The sequence below is a fragment of the Rhinolophus ferrumequinum genome, chromosome 2 (genome assembly GCF_004115265.2).
Source record: "Rhinolophus ferrumequinum isolate MPI-CBG mRhiFer1 chromosome 2, mRhiFer1_v1.p, whole genome shotgun sequence".
NCBI lineage: Eukaryota > Metazoa > Chordata > Mammalia > Chiroptera > Rhinolophidae > Rhinolophus > Rhinolophus ferrumequinum.
The window spans coordinates 107,741,293-107,763,861 of NC_046285.1; the positions used below are offsets into that span (position 1 = coordinate 107,741,293).

Here is a 22,569-nt window from a genome sequence, read left to right on the forward strand (position 1 = left end):
GCTGGACGATCCTGACCTGTGTTTGTCCCCAGAGGACAGACAATAGAAATGTTCTGATGGCTTTGCAGGAACAGTAGCAAACAGGCAATTCTGAAAACAATAGCTGTCTGCTCCATCCCATAGGGGGCTGCTCTTGTAAACAGAAGCTGTACCCCACCCAAGGGAGGAGGATAGGACAACCCAGAACCTTGGAGAAAAGGGAGATGTGGTCAGCTGGGGATGATGTTCAGTTGGCCTGGCCACAGGGGGATGCACTTTGGGGGCTCATGAAGCCGGTTGTTGTGGGAGCTGAGAAGGCATATATCTACCAGCAGTGAGCCCTGGGGCAGGTGTGAGGAAAATGTGTCCTTCTGGGGACAAGACTGGCTCGCAGAGAGGGGCAGATGCAGACCCCTGCTAATGCAATAGGAATGACCATGTGGGGCAAATACCTTGCCTCATTGCACCTTGAGATTTCATAGAACCCTCCCAACGGAGTGCCTAATGCTCACACCTGCGTCCTCTCCTCACAGCTCAGACTATATCACCTGCACAGGGTCCTCAAGGGCTCCTGCAGCCTCTGCATGAAAATCAGGGCAGGGTCTCCTCCCTGAAGAACCGCCCCCTCAGGCAGAAGGTCATCAGGATTCTGTGCCTGTGAGCCGTCCCTTTATTGCCAGTTCCTGCACACTGTCACAGTGAATGCAATGGCAGGGTCTGGCTGTCCATGGAGCCTTGTCTCAAGGACTCCTGCATAGTGTGTAGCATCTCGAGGCCCAGTGCTTGCTTCTACACCTGTGACCTAGTGATCAACATCTGGTCATGGCCCCTTGTGTCCTCAGAATATGGCTACTGTACCCTGCCACGTCTCTGAAGGGACAAGGGCAGGGGCCTCTGGGCTGCAGAGCTCTGCAAAATTAGCCCATGGCTCCCTTAAGGGCTTGTCAGGGGCCAGTGGGCTTCAGGGTTTGAGGCCTCACTGACCTCTGATGGGTGGGGGTGGGGCTCTGCTGGAGAATGACATGGCAGTTGGACCGCAATGGAGAAATCTTATTTCAAAGAAATAATGGCTGAAAACTTTATAAATTTATTTAAAAACTTTAATCTATACATCCAGGAAACTCAATGAACTCCAAATAAGATACACACAAAAGATCCACAAACAAACACGCCACAGTAAAAATGCTGAAAGTCAAAGATGAGGAGAAAGTCTTGAAAGCACAAGAGGGAAATGACAAGTCACTCACAAGGGAGCCCCCAAGATTTACAGCAGACTTCCCATCAGAAACTATGGGGACCACAGGCAATGAGATGATATATTCAAAGTGCTCAAAAACATTGTCAACCAAGAATCCTATATCCAACAAAACTATCTTTTAAAAACTGAAGACAAAATACATTCCCAGATAAATAGAAACTGAGATAATTTGACGTTAGCAGACCCACCTTATAAGACATATTATAAGCTTCAGGCTGAAAGCAAGTGACCCCTGACAAAAATTCTAATCCACAGGAAAAAAACAAACAGCACCAGTAAAGGTAATCATGTAATTACAAAAGATAATACAAATGTCTGTTTTATTCTTTCTTCTATTAACTGATTTAAAAGCAATTATATAAAACAATATGTGTACTATGTATGTCGGGCCTGTAGTATATAAAAATGTAATCTGTTTCACAATATCACTACATAGGAACAAAGCCCTATTGAGCAAAGGAAATTACTCCAGATGGCAACGTAAACCCACAGGAAAAAGTGAAGAGAACCAGTAATGATAAAAAAAAGTTAGGATAACAAAAGCTATAAATATGTACTTGCTCTCCTTCTCTAAGCTTCTTAAAAGTCATAAATGTATATTAATTAATAATTGCAATATATGGTTGGGTTTTTTAACATTTATAGATGTAATATGTATAACAGCAAGCCCATAAAAAGGACAAGAAGAAATACAATATATGTAAAACGGAGCAATGTTTTTATATGTCACTGGAATTGAATTAATATAAATCAGAAGTTGATTCTGATAAGTTAAAATAAATATATAGTCAGCTCTAGAACAAACACTATGGACAATGTTTTAAAATACAGGAAAAATTATTAAAGAAATCAAAACACTACATTAGAAAACATTCACCAAATGCAAAAGGAAGCAGCAAACAAGGATGAGAGGAAGACAACAAAAAGACACGAGAGACACAGGAACAAAAAACCAAACCAGCATAAATCCAGCTGCAGCTGATTCTTGTCACTAGTGGTAACCATGTTCTATGAAGTCATGATAAACACTAGCAAACACTGAAACATTGCTCCTAGGGAAATACAGGCCTAGTACCTGTGAGCTCCTGGTCTCATTTTTGTCAACTGCTCATTACACAACCTTGTTTTATGTGTGTCTAGGAAAAACACACGGTGTTTTCCTTTAATCACACATAATGATTATGACACCAGATGCATAGGTTTTTCCCACACCGACCGATTCTCCAATGCTAACTGGGTGTCCTACAATTCAGTTCTGACACTCCCCAGAGTTGGTGTCAGACCCCACAGGTTAAGAGCTCAGTCCCACAAGACTGCCCTCCACTTCAGATGCCAACTGCAAGTAGCAGGTGTCCGGGTTAACCACAACTTCTGTTCTACTTGGCTACAAATCAGAGGTTCCCAGAGCCCCCTCCTCAGTTCAATAACTCACTAGAGTGGCTCACAGAACCCAGGAAAACAGTTTACTTACTATTGATGATTTATTACAAAGGATATTTTAAAGGATACAGACAAACAGATAAAAGAAAGGTCTGGGAGGGTCCTGAGTGCAGGGGCTCTATCCCCGTGAAGTTGGGATGCATCTTCTCCTAGCGTGTGGATATGTCCACCCACCTGGAAGCTCTCTGAACTCCATACTATTTGGATTTTATGGAGTCTTCCTCAGGAAAGCATGCTTGATCATGAACTCCATCTCCAGCCCCTTTGCCCTCTCTGGAGGATAGGGGTGGGGCAGGGCTAAAAGTTCTAAGCTTCTAATCAGGGCTTGGTCTTTCTGGTGACAGCCCTTATCCAGGAGCCACCCAGAGTGTCCTCATGAGAACAAAAGAGGCACCTAGTGATCTATCACTTAGGAAATTACACAGGTTTTAGGAACTCTGTGCCAGAAACCAGGGTCAAAGACCAAATATTAGCAAGAACAGAGGGTAGATAGATAGATAGATAGACATAGATATAATTTCACAATGTGTGTTTAATATTCATTGTTGATTCATTAACACTTCCTACAGCAACATAACTCATGCGGAATGAAGCTTATCTAACACTTGTGTTCTCTCTATAAGGCACATCACAGCCTGGAGACTGACTTCCATTGAGCACTTTGACGCTTGGTTTCAGGGTCGTATTGGTACACCCATGTTTCATCACCAGTGATAACACAGCTGAAAACATTGTCTTGCCTCTCCAAAAGGTCTTGGCAAACTTCAACTCTCCTTTGTTTTTGGTCATCGGTGAGCTCCTTCAGGAAAATTTTTGCACACACATTCTCATGCCAAGATTTTCAGTTATAATTTTCCTGTTTCTCTATTGATGTTTACTTGGTCTGCTATTCTTCTCACAGTCAACTGACAATTTTGATGCACAATTTGATGGGTTTTTGCAATGTTTTCATCAGTTTTGCTTGTTACTGGCCACCCTGACCTCTCTTCATCAGTAACACATTCTCTACTCTCGGAAAAACATTTAATCCATTTGTACACTGCCATTTTCTTCATGGCATTATCCCCATAAATTTGGATTAAAATGTCACTGATTTCACTTCAACTCTTGCCAAGTTTAACAAGAAATTTAATGTTTGTTCATTGTTCTAATTCAAGCTCAGACATTCTCACAATGGCACACAAAAACATGCAACTACAATAATGAACGCGACTCAGCAAGACACCACCACATGTTGACAAGAACAAATGTGAGACACTGATAAACCAAGGTTATGAAACCTCACTGAGCTGTTTGTACAGTGCTGCCAATGTAAGCCCATGGAGGCCAGGTCACAAACTTAATTGTCATACTTCGGATATCAATAATAGTTTAAGTGTGAATAAATTAAACAATCCAATCATAAGTCAGAGTTGTTAGATTAAAAAAAATGATTCAACCTTATGCTCTCTATAAGAGACACATTTTAGGTTCGTGCAAAAGTAATTGTGGTTTTTGCAATTATTTTTAACCTTTTAAACTGCAACAGCTTTTGCACTAACCTAATAGATTCAAATATGCAAAGAGATTGAAAATAAAAGCATTACACAAACAACACTCACAAGAAAACTGGAGTAGCTAAACTAACAAATAAAATAGACTCTAAAACAAAAATTGTTACTAGAGATAAAGAGGGACATTTTATAATGATAAAAAGGCCAATCCATCAGGAACATATAATAATGATAAAAATGTATGCAAATAACAACAGAGCACCAAAATACATGCAGCGAAAACTGATAGAAACAAAGGGAAAATAAACAATTCAAAAACATTACTTGGAGACTTCAATATCCTCATGTCTATAATGGATAGGAAACTAGGGAAATAAACAAGGAAATGGAAGAGTTGAATGACATGATAAAACAACAAGACTTAACAGACATTATGGAACACCCCACCCAGCAAGAGCAGAATGCACTTTCTTCAGAAATGCACATGGAACATTCTCTAGGATAGAATGTATGTTAGGACATTAAACAAATGTCAGTAAGTTAAAAAGGATAGAAACAGCACAAAGTATGTTCCCTGACCACAAGGGAATGAAATTAGAAGTATTAACAGAAAAACATTGGGGAAACTCACAGATACGTGGATATTAAACAACACACTCCGAAATAACCAAAGGGTCAAAGAAGAAATCAAAAGGGAAATAATAAAACACCTTGAGATGAACGAAAATGAAGACCAAAAGAGCAGAACTTACAGGATTTGGCTAAAGCACTTCAAGAGATATTGATAGCTATAGGTTCCTATGTTAAGAACAAAGAAAGGTCTCAAATCAATAATTGAACCTTTCATTTTAAAACAAGAGGTAAGGGGAAGGCAAACTAAGCTTAAAGCAAGCAGAAGGAAGGAAATAATAAAAATTAGAGCAGAAAGAAGTGAAATGGAGAACAGAAAAACAATAGAGAAAAATCAGTGAAACCAAAAGCTGGTTCTTTGAAAAAATTTTAAAAATGGAAAACTTTTTCACTACAGTGATTATGAAAAAAAGAGAGAAGACTCAAATTACTAGAATCAGAAACAAAAGAGGGGATATTGCTAATAATCTTTTAGAAATAAAAAGGATTACAGAGAAATACTATGAACAACTGTGTGCTAATAATTTATATAAATTCGATGAAATGGACAAACAGGAACAAAATAACTGCAAAACTAATACTCCAAGAGCTGTAAAACATTGTTTCTGTTTTGTTACAGAAACTCTAACTCAATGGGAAAACATCCCATGTTGGTGGATCAGAGGACTTAGTAATGTTAATTTAAGATGGCAACATTCTCCCAACCTATCTACATATTTATGCAATCTCTATCAGAATCGAAACTGACTTGTTAGGAAAAGTTGACCAGTTGATTTAAAAATTCATATGGAATTACAAGGAACCCAGAATAGTCAAAACAATCTTGAGAAAAAACAAATTTGGAAGACTCACACTTCCCAATTTCAACATTTACTACAAAGCTACAGTAATCAAAACAGTGTGGTACTGGCATTGGATAGACAACAAATCAATATTTATTGATTTATCAATGGAATCAAATTGAGAGTCCAGAAGTAAACCCATACATGTATGGTCAACTGATTTCAACAAGATGCCAAAAACGTTCAACAGGGAAAGGAATAGTCTCTTCAACAAATGGTGCTGGGACAACTGGAAATCCACATGCAAAAGAATGAAATTGGACCCCTAACTGATACCATATAAAAAATTCACTCAAATTAATCAAAGACCTAAATATAGGAGCTAAAGCTATAAAACTCTTAGAAGAAAACATTGGGGTAAATCTTCATGACCTCAAATTTGGCACTGGATTCTAAAGTTCATATGACACTAAAAGTATAAGCAAGAAAGGGGAAAAAAAGATAATCTGACTTCATCAAAATTAAAAGGTTTTGTGCTTCAAAAAATACTATCAAGAAAGTGAAAAGACAACCCACAGAATGGGAGAAAATATTTTCAAACCATAAATGTGATAAAGGACTTATATCTAGAATATAAAGAACACATGTAACTCCACAATTAAAAGGAAAGTAATTCAATTAAAAACTACAAAGGACTTGAAAACACATTTCTCCAAAGAAGACACACAAATGGCCAATAAGTACATGAAAACATGCACAGTATTCATCATGGAAATGCAACTCAAAGCCCCAAGGAAAAACCACTTCGTCCCCACGAGGATGGCTGGACGAAAAATGTCAGATAACAAGAGTTGGCGAGGACGTGGAAAAATTGCAACTGCTGGTAGGGATGGGAGATGGTGTAGCTGCCCTGGGAAACATCTGGCAGTTCTGAAAAAGTTAATCCCCCTGGCCCAGCAATTCCACTCCTAGGCATCTACCCAACAGAAATGAAACATTCGCGTAGGTCCATACAAAAATGTGTACGTGAATGTTCACAGCAGCACTGTTCCCAAGAGCCGACAGGTAGAAACAACCACACGTCCATCAGGCGGTGAATGGAGAAACAACTGGAGGGTATCCACACGGTGGCATATGACTTGGCCATGTCATCGCAAGGACGTACTGATGTGTGCTACAACACAACGAACCTTGACCGTGTGGTCTACACGGGACACCATATGTGATGTGGTTCCGTTTATAGGAAATGCCCACGCCAGGCGGACCCACTAGCGTGCTTAGTGCTGGGGGCTGAAGAGCTAACGTGCTCAGGGCTTGTCGTTGGAGGGTGAACACATTCCAAACGGATGGCGCTGCAGGCTGCACTGACACCACTGAATGGTGTACATTAAGTGGGGGATTTGTGGGCTGTGTCCACCATATGTCAATAAGGCTGCTGAAAAATGACTGAGCGAGACAGGAAATGGAAAGAGAAAGCAGAGCCAGCCCCCGGGTGACCCACATGTTGGAGTCCTCCGTGGAATGGAGACCTTGCTTCCAGATACTGGAGTCACTGTCAGGAAAGTAGCTGACAAGACAAAGGCTTTACTCTGAGAACTGGAACTTACATAAAAAAGAAGAAAAACGGCAGTTACAGAACTGAAAACACAATGACTGCAACTGAAAACTCAGCTCTTGGATTTGACAGCAGACTCGATGGGACAGAAGGAGAGAGGATTAGTAAGCAGAAGTCCCCGGGAAATACTGGATGGAACCAGATCCACAGAGAAAAGACCGCAGGAGGCCCCCAGTATGGAGAGTGAGGACAGACTTGGAAAGGATTTGGCACACCTAGGAAGTGCATTGTCCTGGAACCGCAGGAAATGCATGCGTGCTCCCCTCCAGGGGCTACCAGCCCAGCAGGGGGACGGACCATTAGCTGGCTCTGGGGTGGATGGGACTGCAAGTCACAGTGAATCAGACCCCAAAAGGGGACGTGCTGTCGTTTTTACTGTTGACTTTTCCTGCTAAAGGATGTCAAACTGAAAACTCCAAGCGTTTTCCCTGGCCTCTGACAGGCCAGTGCACCAGAAAAGTGATCACTGTAGGAATTCCCAGTACAGATCCGGAGCCAATGGCCACACAGGCTCTGTCTCCACACTCGCGGAGACGGGGACCTCACTACCTACCGAGGCTACCCCCAGGTCTGGGAGACCTTGACCGCTGCCTCGTGCCCTTTGCACGCTCTGGCACTGAGGACTCTGGGTCGTCCTGACACAAAGACCAGAAGTGTCACTGACCTTAGGGGGAAGACTGGGAGGTTTCAAGGTTACGACGATGGAAAATTCTTCAGGAAACAGGTCGCATCTGACGAAAATCCTGGACGCAGGGAAGCTGACGGCGTGGGGGGCGGCGGCCGAGAGCTGGAGTCCCAGTGCACCTTGAACCCGCGTCACGCTGATTCCGCTCGCGGCGCCATCTGGAGGGACCGCCTCTGCCAGGATGTCCAGGGGGCGCAGGTCTGTGTCAAGGAAACCACAGGCGGGTTACACCAGGCCGTGACGGGCGCCCGCGCACAGGCTGAGCGAGGTCTGGGCGGACCTCAGGGGAGGCCGTCGTGAGCCCAGGGGCAACGCCTGCTCTGTGGCAGGAAGCCACGCTGTTCTGTCGCAATCTGTGTCGTGGAAAACACAGCAGGAGGGTGTGGGGAGAGCCTCGCTTCCTGCGCTACCAAACGAGCCGCTCATGGAGCAGCCCTGAAGGCGGCAGGCGTAGAAGAAGCATCCATGTTCTCCAACGCATCTGAACGTCAAGGGCAGAGGTCACTCTGGGGCGCTGTGCGTGTGTGTGCACGTGTGTGTGCACGTGTGTGTATGTGTGCGTGCGTGTGTGTGTTGGGGGTGTCCCAGGTTGTCTCAGGAGGAGTCTGGCATCTGTGGGGGTTGAGGGGGGAGGGAGTCTGTGTTCCTGACCTTGACCCAAAGCTCAGGCTGGCTGCAGCATGCAGTTGTGCCTGGTCGGGGACCCTGGAGAGCTTAAGGCTCTGAGTAAACACTGTGCACCCCAAATTCATCCCCCAAAAGACTGGGAAACACTGGGTACATGGGTCCTGCCTGGCGGTGAGCTCATCCTTTTGGTTTTAGCTGTGGACCCACCAGGATCCAGCCCCTCCTTCAGAAAACATGAGTCCTCTGCCAGGCAGGCTGCTCAGCTTCCAGAACACTCCCCCGTCTGGCCAAGCCCCAGGCACAGACAGTTAGGGCCCATTAACAGCGAGGGGGACCTTGAATTCAGCGAATCCCAGCGTGAGCCTCTCCAACTCTGTTTAATTGAAACAGCCCCTTGCTGCGGCTATTAACCCCAATCCGTGCCAACATGTGCAATCTTGGCTCTTGCAAGGGTTCAGGCCACCTGTGTCTCTGAATCTGCCTCGTCCACACACACACACACACACACACACACAAGGGTTTCAAGGTTAACAGAGACTGAGCTTTGTATCTTCCTGGAAAATTTCCCACTGGATGCAGAATGAGTGATGGACCGCGTGTACGAAGTCGGAGCTGGATGTTCAGACGCAAGCACGTGAGGAGTGCTGCAAATGAATTCTAAGGAATTCAACACGTTCACGGGCACCAGCTGTGTCCATGCTGAGGGCCCAAATGTGCCCCTGGACAACGGAAACCACACACGCGGGGCAAGAGAACTGACCCACGGCCTCTCAGCCATCGGCTCAGACCAGCCAGGATGCACGTGGCCAGTGACCGCCAGCTCCCCTACCTTTTGTCCCCACTTCCAACTCAGGATCTTGCAGCTCACCAGACACGCTCTCCTGACCAAGTGCACAGGCGCTGCGAGCCCAGTGAGCTGGCCTCAGCCTCCTCGGACCCACAGCGCCGCCCTTCCCACCTGCCTAAGCCTTCACCAAAGCCAAGCGGCAGTGGCCGAGCCCTGCTTCAGCCAGTTCGTTCTCATCTGGGGGCCCTTCCTGTACCCCACCAAGGCAGCGTGGAAAGGCAGGTTCAGAAACAAATAGCTGTTGCCTCAGGAACCTACAGTTTAGCAGAGAGTGTGGTAGGCAGATACGCCGGCTCAAAGCTACACGTAAGGTCCCCACGAAACCTCATGACCTGCAACTCACTGCACCTCTCGGGGCCTCAGTTTCCTCACCTGTCAAATGGGGGGGTACTGACTAACCCTGTCAGGACCCAGCTGAGCTGGAGAAAGAGCTGAGCTGCCAGGTGTCAGAGGGGACAACCAGCCAAGCGGAGGGGACAGAAGGAAGGGACAGGGAAGGCTGTAATCACTTACTGCCTTATTATAAGCAGGAGGCTAAACCAGAGAGGCACGACACCCATCGCCCCACGGAAGGGTGCGGCGGGGTCACGTGAGGGAGCCCCAGGACAAAAGCCTCCCGCAGGAGGGAGGGAGAAGGGCTGGGCACCAGCTAGAGTCGGAGAAGCCCCAGCAAGGCCCAGAGGAACGCAGCTTGGCTGGCAGGAAGGCAGCACCCTGGCTGTGCCCCAAGCTGGGCTGTGGCAGGAGGGCAACGACTTTGTGACCACCAGTGGCTGGGCCTGACACGTCATGCACAGGATTTGGTCAGGAGCCAGGCTCCTCATGCCCAGACTTGTTCCTGGGGGACACTCTGTACTGAGGCCCATGGAGACGAGGTTTTTCAGGAGGGGCCCATGGCTTCCCGTGGAAGCCCAGGTGTGAGCCCCAGGTGCTTAGCCAGGTGAACATCTGGCCACGCTTCAGACAGTGTCTGGGAAGGGGTTCCTCCGTGGGGGCGGGAAGGGAGAAAGAACTAAGTGGCCACCAAAGTCTTCTTCACTCTGGATTTTGCTGGTTGAAACTGTGGCCCAGGGAGCAGGAGCAGCTTCTTTCAAGGATTTGGGCTGGGGTACTAGAAGGTTGCCCGATGCGACACTCAGACCGACGCTATAGCCAGAGTGACAGAACAGAGCGGTGTGGGCCTGAGAAGGGACAGGTGGGGCAATGATGAGAAGAGACCCCAGAGCTCAGCGAGGCCTGCAGGCAGGCAGTGGGGTGCCCCAGGAGCCGCGGGAGGGACAGATGGTCACGGGTGGGGAAGGGAAAGCTGTGCTTCTGTGGGGGCGGAGCTCCAGCTGGAGTCCTCCCTGAACAGACACACCTTCGTCAAGTCCAGGGTGGGTGAGGGGGGGGCATGTCCAGGGTCATATCAGGGAGGGGCAGCGGGGGCTGCCTGTGACCCCGGGTTACAGAGGACTTCTCAAACGCAACACACACACACCATTGGGAAGAACTCGCTACGTCTGCTCCCATCCAACATGACTCTGCACTCGGGAAGGACAGAACCTGAGAGGTGTTTGCCACACCCAGGGCGCAGGAACAGGGAACCCCTGAACACCCACCAGGAAAACATAAGAACAATCCTCAAAAAAGGAAGTAAAAAGCAGGCAACTTAAAAAAGAAACCCAAAGGGCTCACACACATATAACGAAACACTCAAATCAATAGTCAGAGAAATATAAATTAAAGCACTAACAAGATACCATTTTTCTCCTATTATACTGGTTACAAAAGGAACTAGGAAAGAAATGGAAAGGTAGAGCACAAATGGGAAAATGACTCGTGTCCCCTTTGTGTCCAGACCCACTTTCTTGTTTTAAAGGAAGTCAAGGGGTGGGGAATGAGGCTGGCCCTGGGCTCTGACTGGGCCACTGGGCTCCCGGGGCCTGGGCCGCGCTCTGTCCGCAGCCTGGAAAGTCAGAGACAGTGTGATCTGAAGCTACAGGGAGGCCCTGAAATAATGACACCAACAAAAGCCCAGCAAATGCAGGACAGAGCGCTCCCCGGACCAGCACGGCTGGGTCCTTAACACAGGTCAGTGCGTTTCAATCCCGAACATTTACGCGTCTCTCTCCAGGGCATGGGGTGCCTTGACCAGCTGATGCAGAAAAGTCCACACACGGAGCCTGGAAACACCCCCGTGTGCTGATCTCATGCTTGCCTGCTCACAACCAGAACCTTCCTTTCCGCCTTTCTCAAATGCTGTCCCTCAGGTAGAGCGACTGCTTGGCCTCAGGGGCACAGGGACATTCAGGAGATGGTGCACACATCTCGCAGGGCTGGCACCGGCCGAGGGGCTGATGGGAGCCTTTTCAGACAGGAGGCTCAGTGGCCCTCCAGGTGCCACCCACAGAACTGTCTCCAATGATACGAAAAGCCTCCTCCTGGGCTCATCTCTGCCAGGAGCTGAGAGGTGGGAGAGGCCAAGAGAAAGGGGTGGCCCTTGCCCACAGGGGATCTTTGTGATGAGAACAGTGTTCTCGCCTGCCAGGCGTGATTTCCCCTGCAATCCAGCCGGTTTGCATGCTCCCTACCACCTGTCCTCCTGGCGAGTGAACACTGGACAGCGTCGAAGCCCCCTTTGAGGGCCTCCGGCTGTGGTGTGGAAGCCCACACGCTCAGCACGCAGGGCTTCAGCACGTGAACGCCCAACCCGTCAGCTCTATTAGCCTGAAACCGTGGGACGAGTCCAGGAATTATGCAATCAGAGCCAGAGGAGCCAGGAGGTCGGCGTGGCCAAAGCCTCAGGTTACAGACCAAGACTGTGGGCACAGAAGGCCTTGGGGACATCGCTACAGGTGGGGGGCTTATAGCAGTGAGAGCTCCTGCTAGAAAAGAAGGAAGGTGTCCAATCAGCCATCGAAGCTGCGACCGAAGGAACCTGGAAAAGAGCAAATGAAACCACAGCACACAGCAAAAGGACGAAAGCAGAAATCAGCACTGAAAACAAAAGCAAAAGTCAGTGAGATCAAAGCTGGTTCTTTGAGATAGATCAAATGATAAACTTCTAGCCAGACTGACTGCAGAAATATGAGGAAAATCAATTTGTCAATACCAGGCAAAAATAGGGACTATCACTAAACACTTTCAGAAATTAAAAGGAGAACGAGGGAGCTCTCCACACATCAGGCCTGTTCACTTAGCCCTTAGGTGAAGTGGACGCACTCCCTGAGTGGCACATGACACAGAAACTCGTCCGAGAAGCAGCAGATCCCAGGGATGTCCTGTATCCATTGAAGAGAACTCCAGTTTCTTAGAAAATCCTGCCAATCATTTAAAGAAGACAAAACGCCAACTCTTTTCATGAGGGCAGCACTACCAGAACCAAAACGTTACACACACAAAGAAACAACAACCACAGACCAACCCCCTCATGAATAGAGGCACGAAAACCCTGGGTAAAATAGTAGTGAATCAAACCCAGCAACATATAAAAAGGAGCAGACATCACAGCGACGTGCTTTGCCCAGGAGTCCGACACTGCTTCAGCATTCAAACATCAGTGAATGCAGGTACACAGCAGCTCTGCCCCAGCTTTGTAATTTCCCATGAATCCATAGCTATTTCCAAAATGAAGTCTTAAAAATCAATTAATGTAATTCACCATATCAACACATTTAAAGAGAAAACTATATGATACTCATACATAAAAAGCATTTCGTGAAATCCAGCATCCGTTCACAACAGGACCTCTCAGCGACAAAAGGGGACTTTTTGGAAAACCTACAGGGTCACCACGTAGCACTTGGCCACAGAACACAACAAAAAGATGCCTCCCTCCGTGTGCCACACGCACAGCCCCGCCCCGGAACGGAGACTCCCACGCCTTATCTTCTCCCTCTGCCTCTCCCTCTCCACACACACACACACACACACACACACACACAGGCCATTGTCATTATTTGCAGCAGTCATTATTATCTCCCATAAAGTCTCCACAGACACTGAATTAGCAAACGCTGAACCATGACTCCTGGGGAAACACAGGGGTGGGTTCCTGTGAGCCTCTGGGTGCAGTATTTTCATCAGCCGATCAACACGTGACCTTGTTTGATGTGCGTCTGTTTAAAGGCATCTTGCTTATCATACGTCTTCCTTAACATCGGAGTACAATCAACTGCACTGCAAGCTCGCCCGAACGAGGCTTCTGTGATCCGTGTTTTCTCCGTGAGGACATCCCGGCCTCCGGAACACCAGACAGCAGTGCAGCTGTATGCTGAGGGCGCGTTAACCAGCCAGCTCGCAAGCACACAGCCCCACAATGTGAAAAATGTGGCACTGAAGACACCTGGGAAGGATACAGCTGAAAGAAGGGGGCGGTGTCTCTTTGTCCCAGCTGGGACCATGCACCGTAGGGGGGCTCAAGTTTTGGGGCATGCTGCACAAGCCCGCAGATGAGCTTGCAGGCCCTACAAGTATGATTTGGGTTACAAGTGATTTTAGTGAGTAGGTGAATTCATCAATGGGGAACCCGGGACTCATGAGGACTGCCTGCGTCTCTCTCCATTTATTAGGTTGGTGCAAAAGCAATTGCAGTTTTTGCATTTACTTTTAACCTTTTGAACCACAATTACTTTTGCACCAACCTAATATCATCCATCTGTCTATACAGATACACATCTAATGTCTTTGTGTATGAGTTTTTAAAATACTAATTATATCATATGTTGCCCACTATGGTTTAAAAAAACAAAACTGACTATAATGTGGATTCATTCCTGTGAAAATATTTTTCCTTCTCATTTACAGCTGCATAGAATCCCACACTGGTCTGTGTGCTCGTTTTCTTTTGCTGCGTAACAAACAACCACGAGCTCAGTGGCTTAAAACAATGCCCGTGAGTTGTGTCACCGTCTCTGGGGCTCAGGAGCTGCACTGGGTCTGTGTGGGGCTGCACCGCAAGGTGTCACCTGGGAAAGGAGGGAGGTGATGGATGGTGCCTGAAGGGGCTGACAGAGCAGCAGTACAGACCTGAGTCTCTTACCCTGCAAGGACACCACAAAAACGTGGATGTCAAACAACACCGCCAGACAAAGAGAAACCGAGCAAATGCACCACTGGAAGACCCACTTTGAAGGAAATGCTGAAGGGACGTTTCAGGCAGGAGGACCGGAGGACAGGAACACAGCAAGAGAGAGGAGAACTTCAAAGGATCAGTAAGAGGACAAGTGGGAGTGAAAACTGTCCTACATGACCTTCACAATATTGTGGTGACGTATTTAAAGTTCCTGATGGGATCGAAACTATACAGAGAAATGAAATGTACGACAGCATTAACGGTAAAGGGTGAAGAGGGCAAGGGGACGTCGAGTGTCCGAGGCCTTGGCGTTGCTTCGGAGCTGCTGAGAGAACCAGTGTCCACTTGAATCTCTAGGTCACCACTGAAAGGATGGCACATACCACGGATAATTAACCATGACTACAAAAGGGAAAGGAATAATAAAAATACTTGATGAATCAGTAGTCAGGAAACAATGTAAAAAAGCAGGTTGGGACAAATAAAAAACATAACCAGATAGTAGATAGAAACCCAATCATCAATAATTAAACCTAAAGTATTAAATATGCCAATTTATAAATAAAGATTGTTAGTTTGGATTTTTAAAAAAAGAAAACCTGTCTGCTACTTCCAGACCGCGATCCCAAATATAAGGGCACATAAAGGTTGGAAGTAAAAAGATGGAAAAGGATACATCATGCAAACACCAACTTTAAAAAGCTGGTGTGGCTTATTACCTGATAAAAGTACATTTTAAAGCAAGAAGAATTATTTGAGATCAAGACATTTCATAAAGCTAAAAGGGCCAGCTAGGAAGCTGTAACAATTCTAAATGTATGTACCCAATAACATACACTAAAACACAGAAGTGAAAAATTTGACAGAACTAAAAGCAGAAATAGAGAAAGGTGAAATGATAGTTGGGGATATTAATACATCCCTCTCAATAATTGATGGAAAAGGAGACAAAAACAATCTCAGAGAGGGAAAGGCTATTCTAAGTTTGGAGTAAAACACTAGTGTCCATGTACCATGTGGCCTCTGTCCCCCACATGTGGTCAGAACTCATGACATGCTTTAGCCACAAAGAATCAATGGGGGTGACAGGAAGTACATGGTCACATTACATAAGACCGTATGCTGGTCTTGGGGGCGAGACTCTCTCCTGTACTGGCTGTGAGCAGCCAGCTGTCCCCTCTGAGCTGCCCATGGAGAGGCCACGTGGCAAGAAATGAGGGCGGCCTCCACTCAACATCCAGCAAGAAACTGAGGCCCTCAGTCTGACCACCTGCAAGGAACAGAATGCTGACAGAATTTTGTCAGCCCCTTAAAGACACCACCCATTACCTCCTCCTTCCTCATTTCTGTGGGGAATCTACTATAAATCTGATTGCTGCAACTTTGAACTTAAATGTTTCTTTTTCCTCTGATTGTTTTCAACAATTGGTCTTTATTTGGGGTTTTCATCGGTTTCATTAGCATGTGCCTAGGTGTGGCTTCACTAGAAGTTATTCTCTTAAGGTTTGTAGCATTTCTTCAATTTGTAGCTTGAGTCTTAGTTTTGGAATATTCTTTATCATTCTCTCTCCAAACATTCCCTCATTCTCTCTTTCCTCCCATATGAGACTCCAGTGAACAACAACAACAACAAATGGTGTGAAATCTCTTCACCACGTTTTGCCACGTTTCCCCTCACCAGCCCATCTTAGATGCTTCACAGCTTCCAGGTCACTGATCCCTTCTCTGCTGTCCATTCTACTATTAACCCACTTGTCAGTTCATAAATACCACCATTACTTTTTTTTCAGTTCTAGAATCTCTACTTGTTTCTTTTTATATATTTCAGATTTATGATCAAACTCTCCATCGTTACATCTATTTCCTTGAGCATATTCATCACGATTACTTTAAAACTGCCTGAAAACTCCAACACGGTGTCACCTCTGGGTCTGTTTCTGTTGTCTATTTTGTCTCTTGGTCCTATTTCTTGTCAAGGCTAATTCTTGATTGAATATTTGATGCTGTATATGAAACATTCTAGCAGCTCCAAGTGAGTTTCTCTTCTTCCAGAGTTTCCCCTCACCCTCCACCAGACAGCCAAGTGGGCACAGAGGACTCTTATTGATGTGAAGCCGGGAGGCAGTCTCTGGAAGCTTTTGTCTACGTCTGGTTTTCCCCACTTAGGATTTAGCTCCTCAGGGGTTCCAGCTGAAAGCTACTCTTCCTTGGCTAGTCGTAACTCTGGGTTATGTCTCCTCGGTAATGAGATTGCAAAAGCACTGCTTGGATTTTTAGTGGCTTTCTATTCATTTTCTTTCCTGTGTAGCATGAAAATTTGAAAAATGCCTTGAGGGTCCAAGCTCCAATTCTAGAGCTCTTCTTGGTGCCTCTCATCTGTTTGGGACCCTGTCCCCTTGAGTCCCTGCTGCCTCTGCAGTCACAAATTCCCATGTAATTTTCTCCAACTCCATGAAATTTCCAGAAGGTCTGTTGACTTCTCTACGTCTCAGTTTTAGCCTCTGCCGTTTCTCCTCCTTACATCCCACAGCAAGATTCATCAGTGGCACTTAAAGGAAAAGCCATTTGAAGAGTGTTGGCTCACCACTCCGAAATCCCTGCATGTCCAGAACGTTTGCTCCTCGATTCTTAGTTTCACTTTCAAAAGCTTTAAATGGATGTTTTTGTGTTTTATCCAGCTTTTCAAATTATTCTCATCAGGAGTATATGTCTGGCACAAACCACCTTGTCACGCATGGAAGCATACATCTGTTCTGTTCTCTCTCTCTCTCACTGTCTCTCTTGCTCTTGCACTTCTAGCCTATATGATCACTTCCTATACCTCTGGAAGGGCCTGGAGCTCAGCACAGAAGGCCAGGCTCAAATCAACATTACTTTTATAACTCAAAATATTAAAAAAAGACAACTCAGCCCTCAATTTAATTGAATTCCTAACTGCCTTTCTTGCTTTTCATACATTTCCTAGGAGTTGAGAAGCCTGGGTGGAGATCCACTGTTAGAAACAGAGTGGCAGGCGAGTGAGAATGTGAGTGCCCAGACTCAGGGGGCATCACACCCCAAACGGCCCCACCTCGAGCCTTCCTACCGTGTTAGGTGCCAGTCCTCTGGGCCTCGTGCATTCTGTGCTGTGCCGGGTCATCACCAACATAAGGGTGCCAAGAGCCCACCTCTCCAGGCCGGCAGGGCTCCCCAGCTGCCCCTGGTTTGTGTCTGCAGTCCTGAGCCTGGGGCCAGTTCCAGCCCGAGAGAGGATTTGCTGCACAGAGAATACACTCCTGTTTGGAAGGTGAAAGGACTAAAGACGGTTTGAAACCTATTCAGCAGAGAGACCCAAAAAAAGCTTGGTGGCCCCTTGATAGTATTTGCAAAAGAAAGAAGCTGGATGACTTTCTGCTTTCTGGCCTGGGTGCCCCAAGGAAATTTTCTGTTCATAATCAAGAGGAAACACAGCGATCCTTGCTTCCCGTGTGGAAGCCTTTCTGTGGTGCCTGTGCTCTGTGCAGGCAGGAGACTGGGTCGGGGTAAATGCAGACAGGATGCGAGGTTGTGGACGGGCGCGGGCTCTGTGGCCTCACCAAGCGGTCGGGTGGACAGCGTGTGTGCACAGCCCAGCCAGGGACGTGGCGGTGCTGCCACCACACTACCCACCTTCACCTGCTTCCACCTGTCCCAGGGAAGTCCCTGCACAGGGGGTGTGCCGGGGACACAGAGAAATGACCCTGGTTTTTCCAGCTTGGTAGTAGGCAAGTCATGACACCCTAACAAGCACAGTCCCCAGGTGTGCACAGGACACATCCCAGGTGTCAGCAAAAGAGCAGCTGGATTAGGAGACATGGATTTCTTGTCCGGCCAACGCAGACCCAGGACAAGCTATCTGCAGACACACACGCTCTTTCTACCTCAACTCTACAGACCAAAGGCAGCTTAGGATGCGTCAACAGACCAGGACACACGAGGGGGTTTAGAACTATGCAGCATCTCATAGAACTAAGCACAGAACAGTCATTAACAAGAGTACGCTGGGTTCCAAACACAAACAAGGAAGGGAGAGCACGACAGCTTCCTGTTGGGAAACAAACACCAGGTGGGTATAAAAGCCAACAGCAGCACCTCACACTCAACTCACTCACACTCACACCCTCCTCCCAGCTCACCTCCCACCATCGCCCACCATGGCCGCGTCCACCCTGTCCGTCTGCTCCAGCGACCTGAGCTACGGCGGCCGCGTCTGCTTGCCCGGTTCCTGTGACTCTTGCACTGACTCCTCCTGGCAGGTGGACGACTGCCCAGAGAGCTGCTGCCAGCCCTCCTGCTGTGTCCCCAGCTGCTGCCAGCCCTCCTGCTGTGTCCCCAGCTGCTGCCAGCCCTCTTGCTGTGTCCCCAGCTGCTGCCAGCCCTCCTGCTTTGTTCCCAGCTGTCGCCAGCCCTCCTGCTGCACCTGCTCCCCCAGCCAGCAGTCTTGCTGTGTGTCCATCTGTTGCACACCTGTCTGCTGCAAGCCTGTGTGTTGCACACCCATCTGCTGTAAGCCCGCCTGTTGCACACCCATCTGCTGCAGGCCCCTCTGTTGCACACCCGTCTGCTCTGGGGCCGCCCCCTGCCCCTCGTCCTGCTGCAGACCCTCCTCCTGCGTGTCCCTCATCTGCCGCCCCGTGTGCAGGCCCGCCAGCTGCGTGCCCATCTCCTCCTGCTGTGCCCCCGCCTCCTCCTGCCAGCCCAGCTGCTGCCGCCCCACCTCCTGCATGTCTGTCATCTGCCGCCCCCTGTGCTCCCGCCCGACCTGCTGCATCCCCGCCTCGGCCCAGAAGTCCTGCTGCTGACCCTTCCTAGACCTCATCCACCGTCCTTTCCCCAGCAGGTAGCTGACTTTCTAGGCAGCTACACACCCTCTGGCTTTCCCAGCCACAGGGGACGGGACGAGCCCTCCCCCTGGCTTGGCCTCTGCAGGGTTCAGGGACCTGGATGCTCACCTCGTCCTCCCAATGCTGGCAGCACAGATGCCCCTGTAGCTCCAGTCCTGCCCCTGGGCCCCAGGGTGGGTCCTGTGGCCTCAGCAGGCTGCTCCCATCCCAGCAGTGACATCATCTCTCAGTCCTAATAAAGCCACAGCTGCCTCACTCTGACCTTCTGTTTGTGTGTGGACACATTGGGGACAGAATGACAGGGCACCTGGTGCTGGCCTCTGTCAGCCCCTCAAGCCAGGCCACTTGCAGCCCTGTGGGACCCAAGCCCCACCACGTAGTCCCCAGGCCCATCTCAGTGAAGCTGCCTCTGGAATCAAAGCCAGGGCACATGGGACACAATGGACCCCGCCAGCAGCCGTGGGCCTGGAGCCACACTCGCCTTCGCAGCTTGGTGGCCGCCCCTAGGCCCAGGCTGCATGTCTGTGCCCGGCACCACACCCAGAGGTCTCACCCACCTGGTTACCCCCAGGAGACCAGCCCAAGGACCGCATGCGCTTCTGGCAGCCTGGCAAGGTGGCCTTTCCTCCAACTTGCCCCGGACCCCTGCCAGTGAGACACGAGGAGAACGCCCCGGCCCAGGAGGGAGAACCCAGCAGCCTTGGGTGCTTCCTGACCCTTTCTCAGGCATGGCCACGAGGATATAAATGAGATGAGCCTAACAGTACTGTCTAACTGGGCAGACTCCCCTAAAGATTGGGCAGACTCCCCTAAAGATCATGGTTGCCTCCTGAACCACGTTCCTGGACTCTGAGCTCCCATCTGACACCCCTATTTCCCCCTGTCCCCGAGCCCTGTCCCACTCTCACTGGACTGGACCCCCTGACATCTGAGCCCCACATATGTGGGCTCACACGTACCTCCCACACTCTCAGGTCCCCCAGGCCTCTTCTGAATGGCCCTTGGCTTCTGCCTGCTGCCCTCCAGCCTGGGCTCTTTCTGTAGGGCAGCTGTGTCCATCCGAGACCCTGAACCCCAGCCCACCCCACTACTAAATGGACCCACACAACCAGCCACACCGCCAGGCGCAGACAGCAGGCAGACCTGGTCCAGCCGCTCCCACCACAGTGCCACCCCTCTGTGCTGGCGCAGTCAGAACAGCCATCTCCCTCACTCCTCCCTGAAGCAGACCCCCTCCCCCCAGGACAGGCAGCAGTCCTCCCTCTCCACCCCGAGCCAGAAACCAACCTGACACAAACTTGTCCATCTTCTTGGAAGCAAAGCCACGTCCTTCCAAAGGGACACAATGACGGTCCCAAGCACAGAAATGTTGTCTTTCTTGTTGTGGTTCTAGGGTGGCTGCCGGGCCCAAATCTGGGTTCTGGGGCTCAGGCACCTTCGTACTCTGCCAGCGGTTCTGGCACAGTGGGCCTGAGGCCATGCCCTGGGTTCTCTGCCACTGCAGGGCCAGAATGGATGGCAGTGCAGGGCCCAGGACTCACTCCGTGCCTGCACACCGTCACCAAAGACAGACAAGCGCCGCCTGCCCTGGGTCCCGGGAGCGCCGGCCGGGACGTGGGAGCTGCCCTGAGGGCCCCAACGCGTCTCCTCCGCTGGCTCAGAACATCGGGCCGGTGCCGGGGCCCTGGCAAACAACTCCTCCAAATGCTGGAGCCACAGTAGGACCCGGCAGGTCCGCGTCTGGGCAAATGCCAACAAGGAACCACTGTTCAAACAGAAACTCCTTCCCCAGTGTTCACGGCAGCTCTGGTCACACAACTGGACAGTGGCAAAGCAGCCCAAATGTCAACCCGCTGAAGAACGCAGAGACCCTGTGCTGTGCGCCAGCCACACCGCGGGGTGACTCAGCCATGAACAGGTGTGACGCTGTGACAGCCTGCAATGTGGGTGGTCCTGGAGGACTCATGACGAGTGACAGAAGATGCACAAGACCACACGTTACATGATTCCGCCCACAGGAACGTCCAGAACAAGAGACTCCCCAGAGACCGATGAGGGGTTGCCAGAGCTGGGGGAGGGAAAATGGGGGTGATGCTAATGGTATGGGGTTTGGGGGAGACGTTCTAAAATAAAATTATGGTGACAGCTGCATAACTCTGTGAATACACTAAAAACCATGAATTGGGCATTTTAAGTGGTGACCTTTGTGCCACATGAATTATATCTTAGTACACCTGTTAGAAACAAAAAGCACCGTTCCATTTCCAGTTCAGAAATACCAGTGAAATATACCATGTTCTAAAAAAATGTAACTACGTTAACAAAATGAAAATTTCAATACAAATATAGGAAAAAGTGAAGATAAATGTAAAGATATAATTGTTCAAAAGGCGCAGACTTGGGAAGTTTTAAAGTTATGTACCATCAGTCTTCAGCACAGAGCTTTTTCTTATATTTAAAACATTCCAGAGCTTAGAATAAGCCAGAAGGTTTCTGGGTTTATCTAAGAAGGTTGGCAAAACCCTGATGCCAAACCAACAACGAGAGAGAGAGAGAGAGAGAGAGAGAGAGAGAGAGAGAGAGAGAGAGAGAGAGAGGAGAAGACTGTAGACGAACCTCATTTAAAAATGTGAAGTAGGAGAGTCTAATAAAGTGTTAGTAAATTTAACATGGAACTACAGGAAAAGAACAACAAGTCATTATGAAGTAGAATATACCTCAGAATGCAATTTAGAAATGCTATAATTAATTGTACTGATGAATGCCAACAGAAAAACCATTAGAGCTCTCCATACATTAACACACAGAGGGTTCAACTCATTCTTTACTCAAAGGCACAAAGCGAACTTCTTGGTAAACTAGGAATGGAAAGAAGCGTCCCCAACACAACGAAAAGTGCTGTGCAACCGGAGGCGCCCGCTTGGCCCTGGCTGCAGGCGGCACTCCGCCAGCTCCAGGAGTGAGGCGAGAGGGCTTGCCACCACCGGCCCTCACCCAGTGCTCGGCATCCTGGTCGGTGCCTGAAGAGCGGAATAAAAGGAAAGCGCACCACACCGCTTCCCAGACGCTCGCCCCTCCTGGCACCCCTGCCCCCCACCACCCTGCTGGCCCAGCCAGGACCAGGAAGTCATTACACGGCTGCTCTCACTCAGATGCCCAACCTTCTGTTTCCTGTTTTCAAACATCGGCTCATCTCCCACTGGACCTGCCCTGCCAGCTCCAGCCCCCGGCACCCTGATCCAGGAGCCCATCTCTGTAAGGGCTGGGCCAGACCTGGGTCACGTCAGCCCGGCCC

The 22,569-nt window shown here is 48.7% G+C and overlaps 2 protein-coding genes across 2 annotated transcripts in view; one reads left to right on the forward strand and one right to left on the reverse strand.

Annotated features, from left to right (window-relative positions):
- TSPEAR (thrombospondin type laminin G domain and EAR repeats) overlaps positions 1-22,569 on the reverse strand; it is a 115,211-nt gene that overhangs the window by 58,696 nt on the left and 33,946 nt on the right. The window contains exon 2 of the mRNA XM_033091318.1: positions 7,862-8,082. Within this exon, the coding sequence (XP_032947209.1) occupies positions 7,862-8,082 (221 nt within the window). The remainder of the gene's footprint in view (positions 1-7,861; positions 8,083-22,569) is intronic.
- LOC117013848 (keratin-associated protein 10-12-like) lies at positions 18,585-19,232 on the forward strand. The gene has a single exon (XM_033091364.1). The coding sequence runs from the start codon at positions 18,585-18,587 to the stop codon at positions 19,230-19,232; it is 648 nt and encodes a 215-aa protein (XP_032947255.1).

Coding starts and splice junctions, on each gene's coding strand:
- LOC117013848 (XM_033091364.1), top strand. CDS start 18,585: ATGGCCGCGTCCACCCTGTCCGTCTGCTCCAGCGACCTGAGCTACGGC.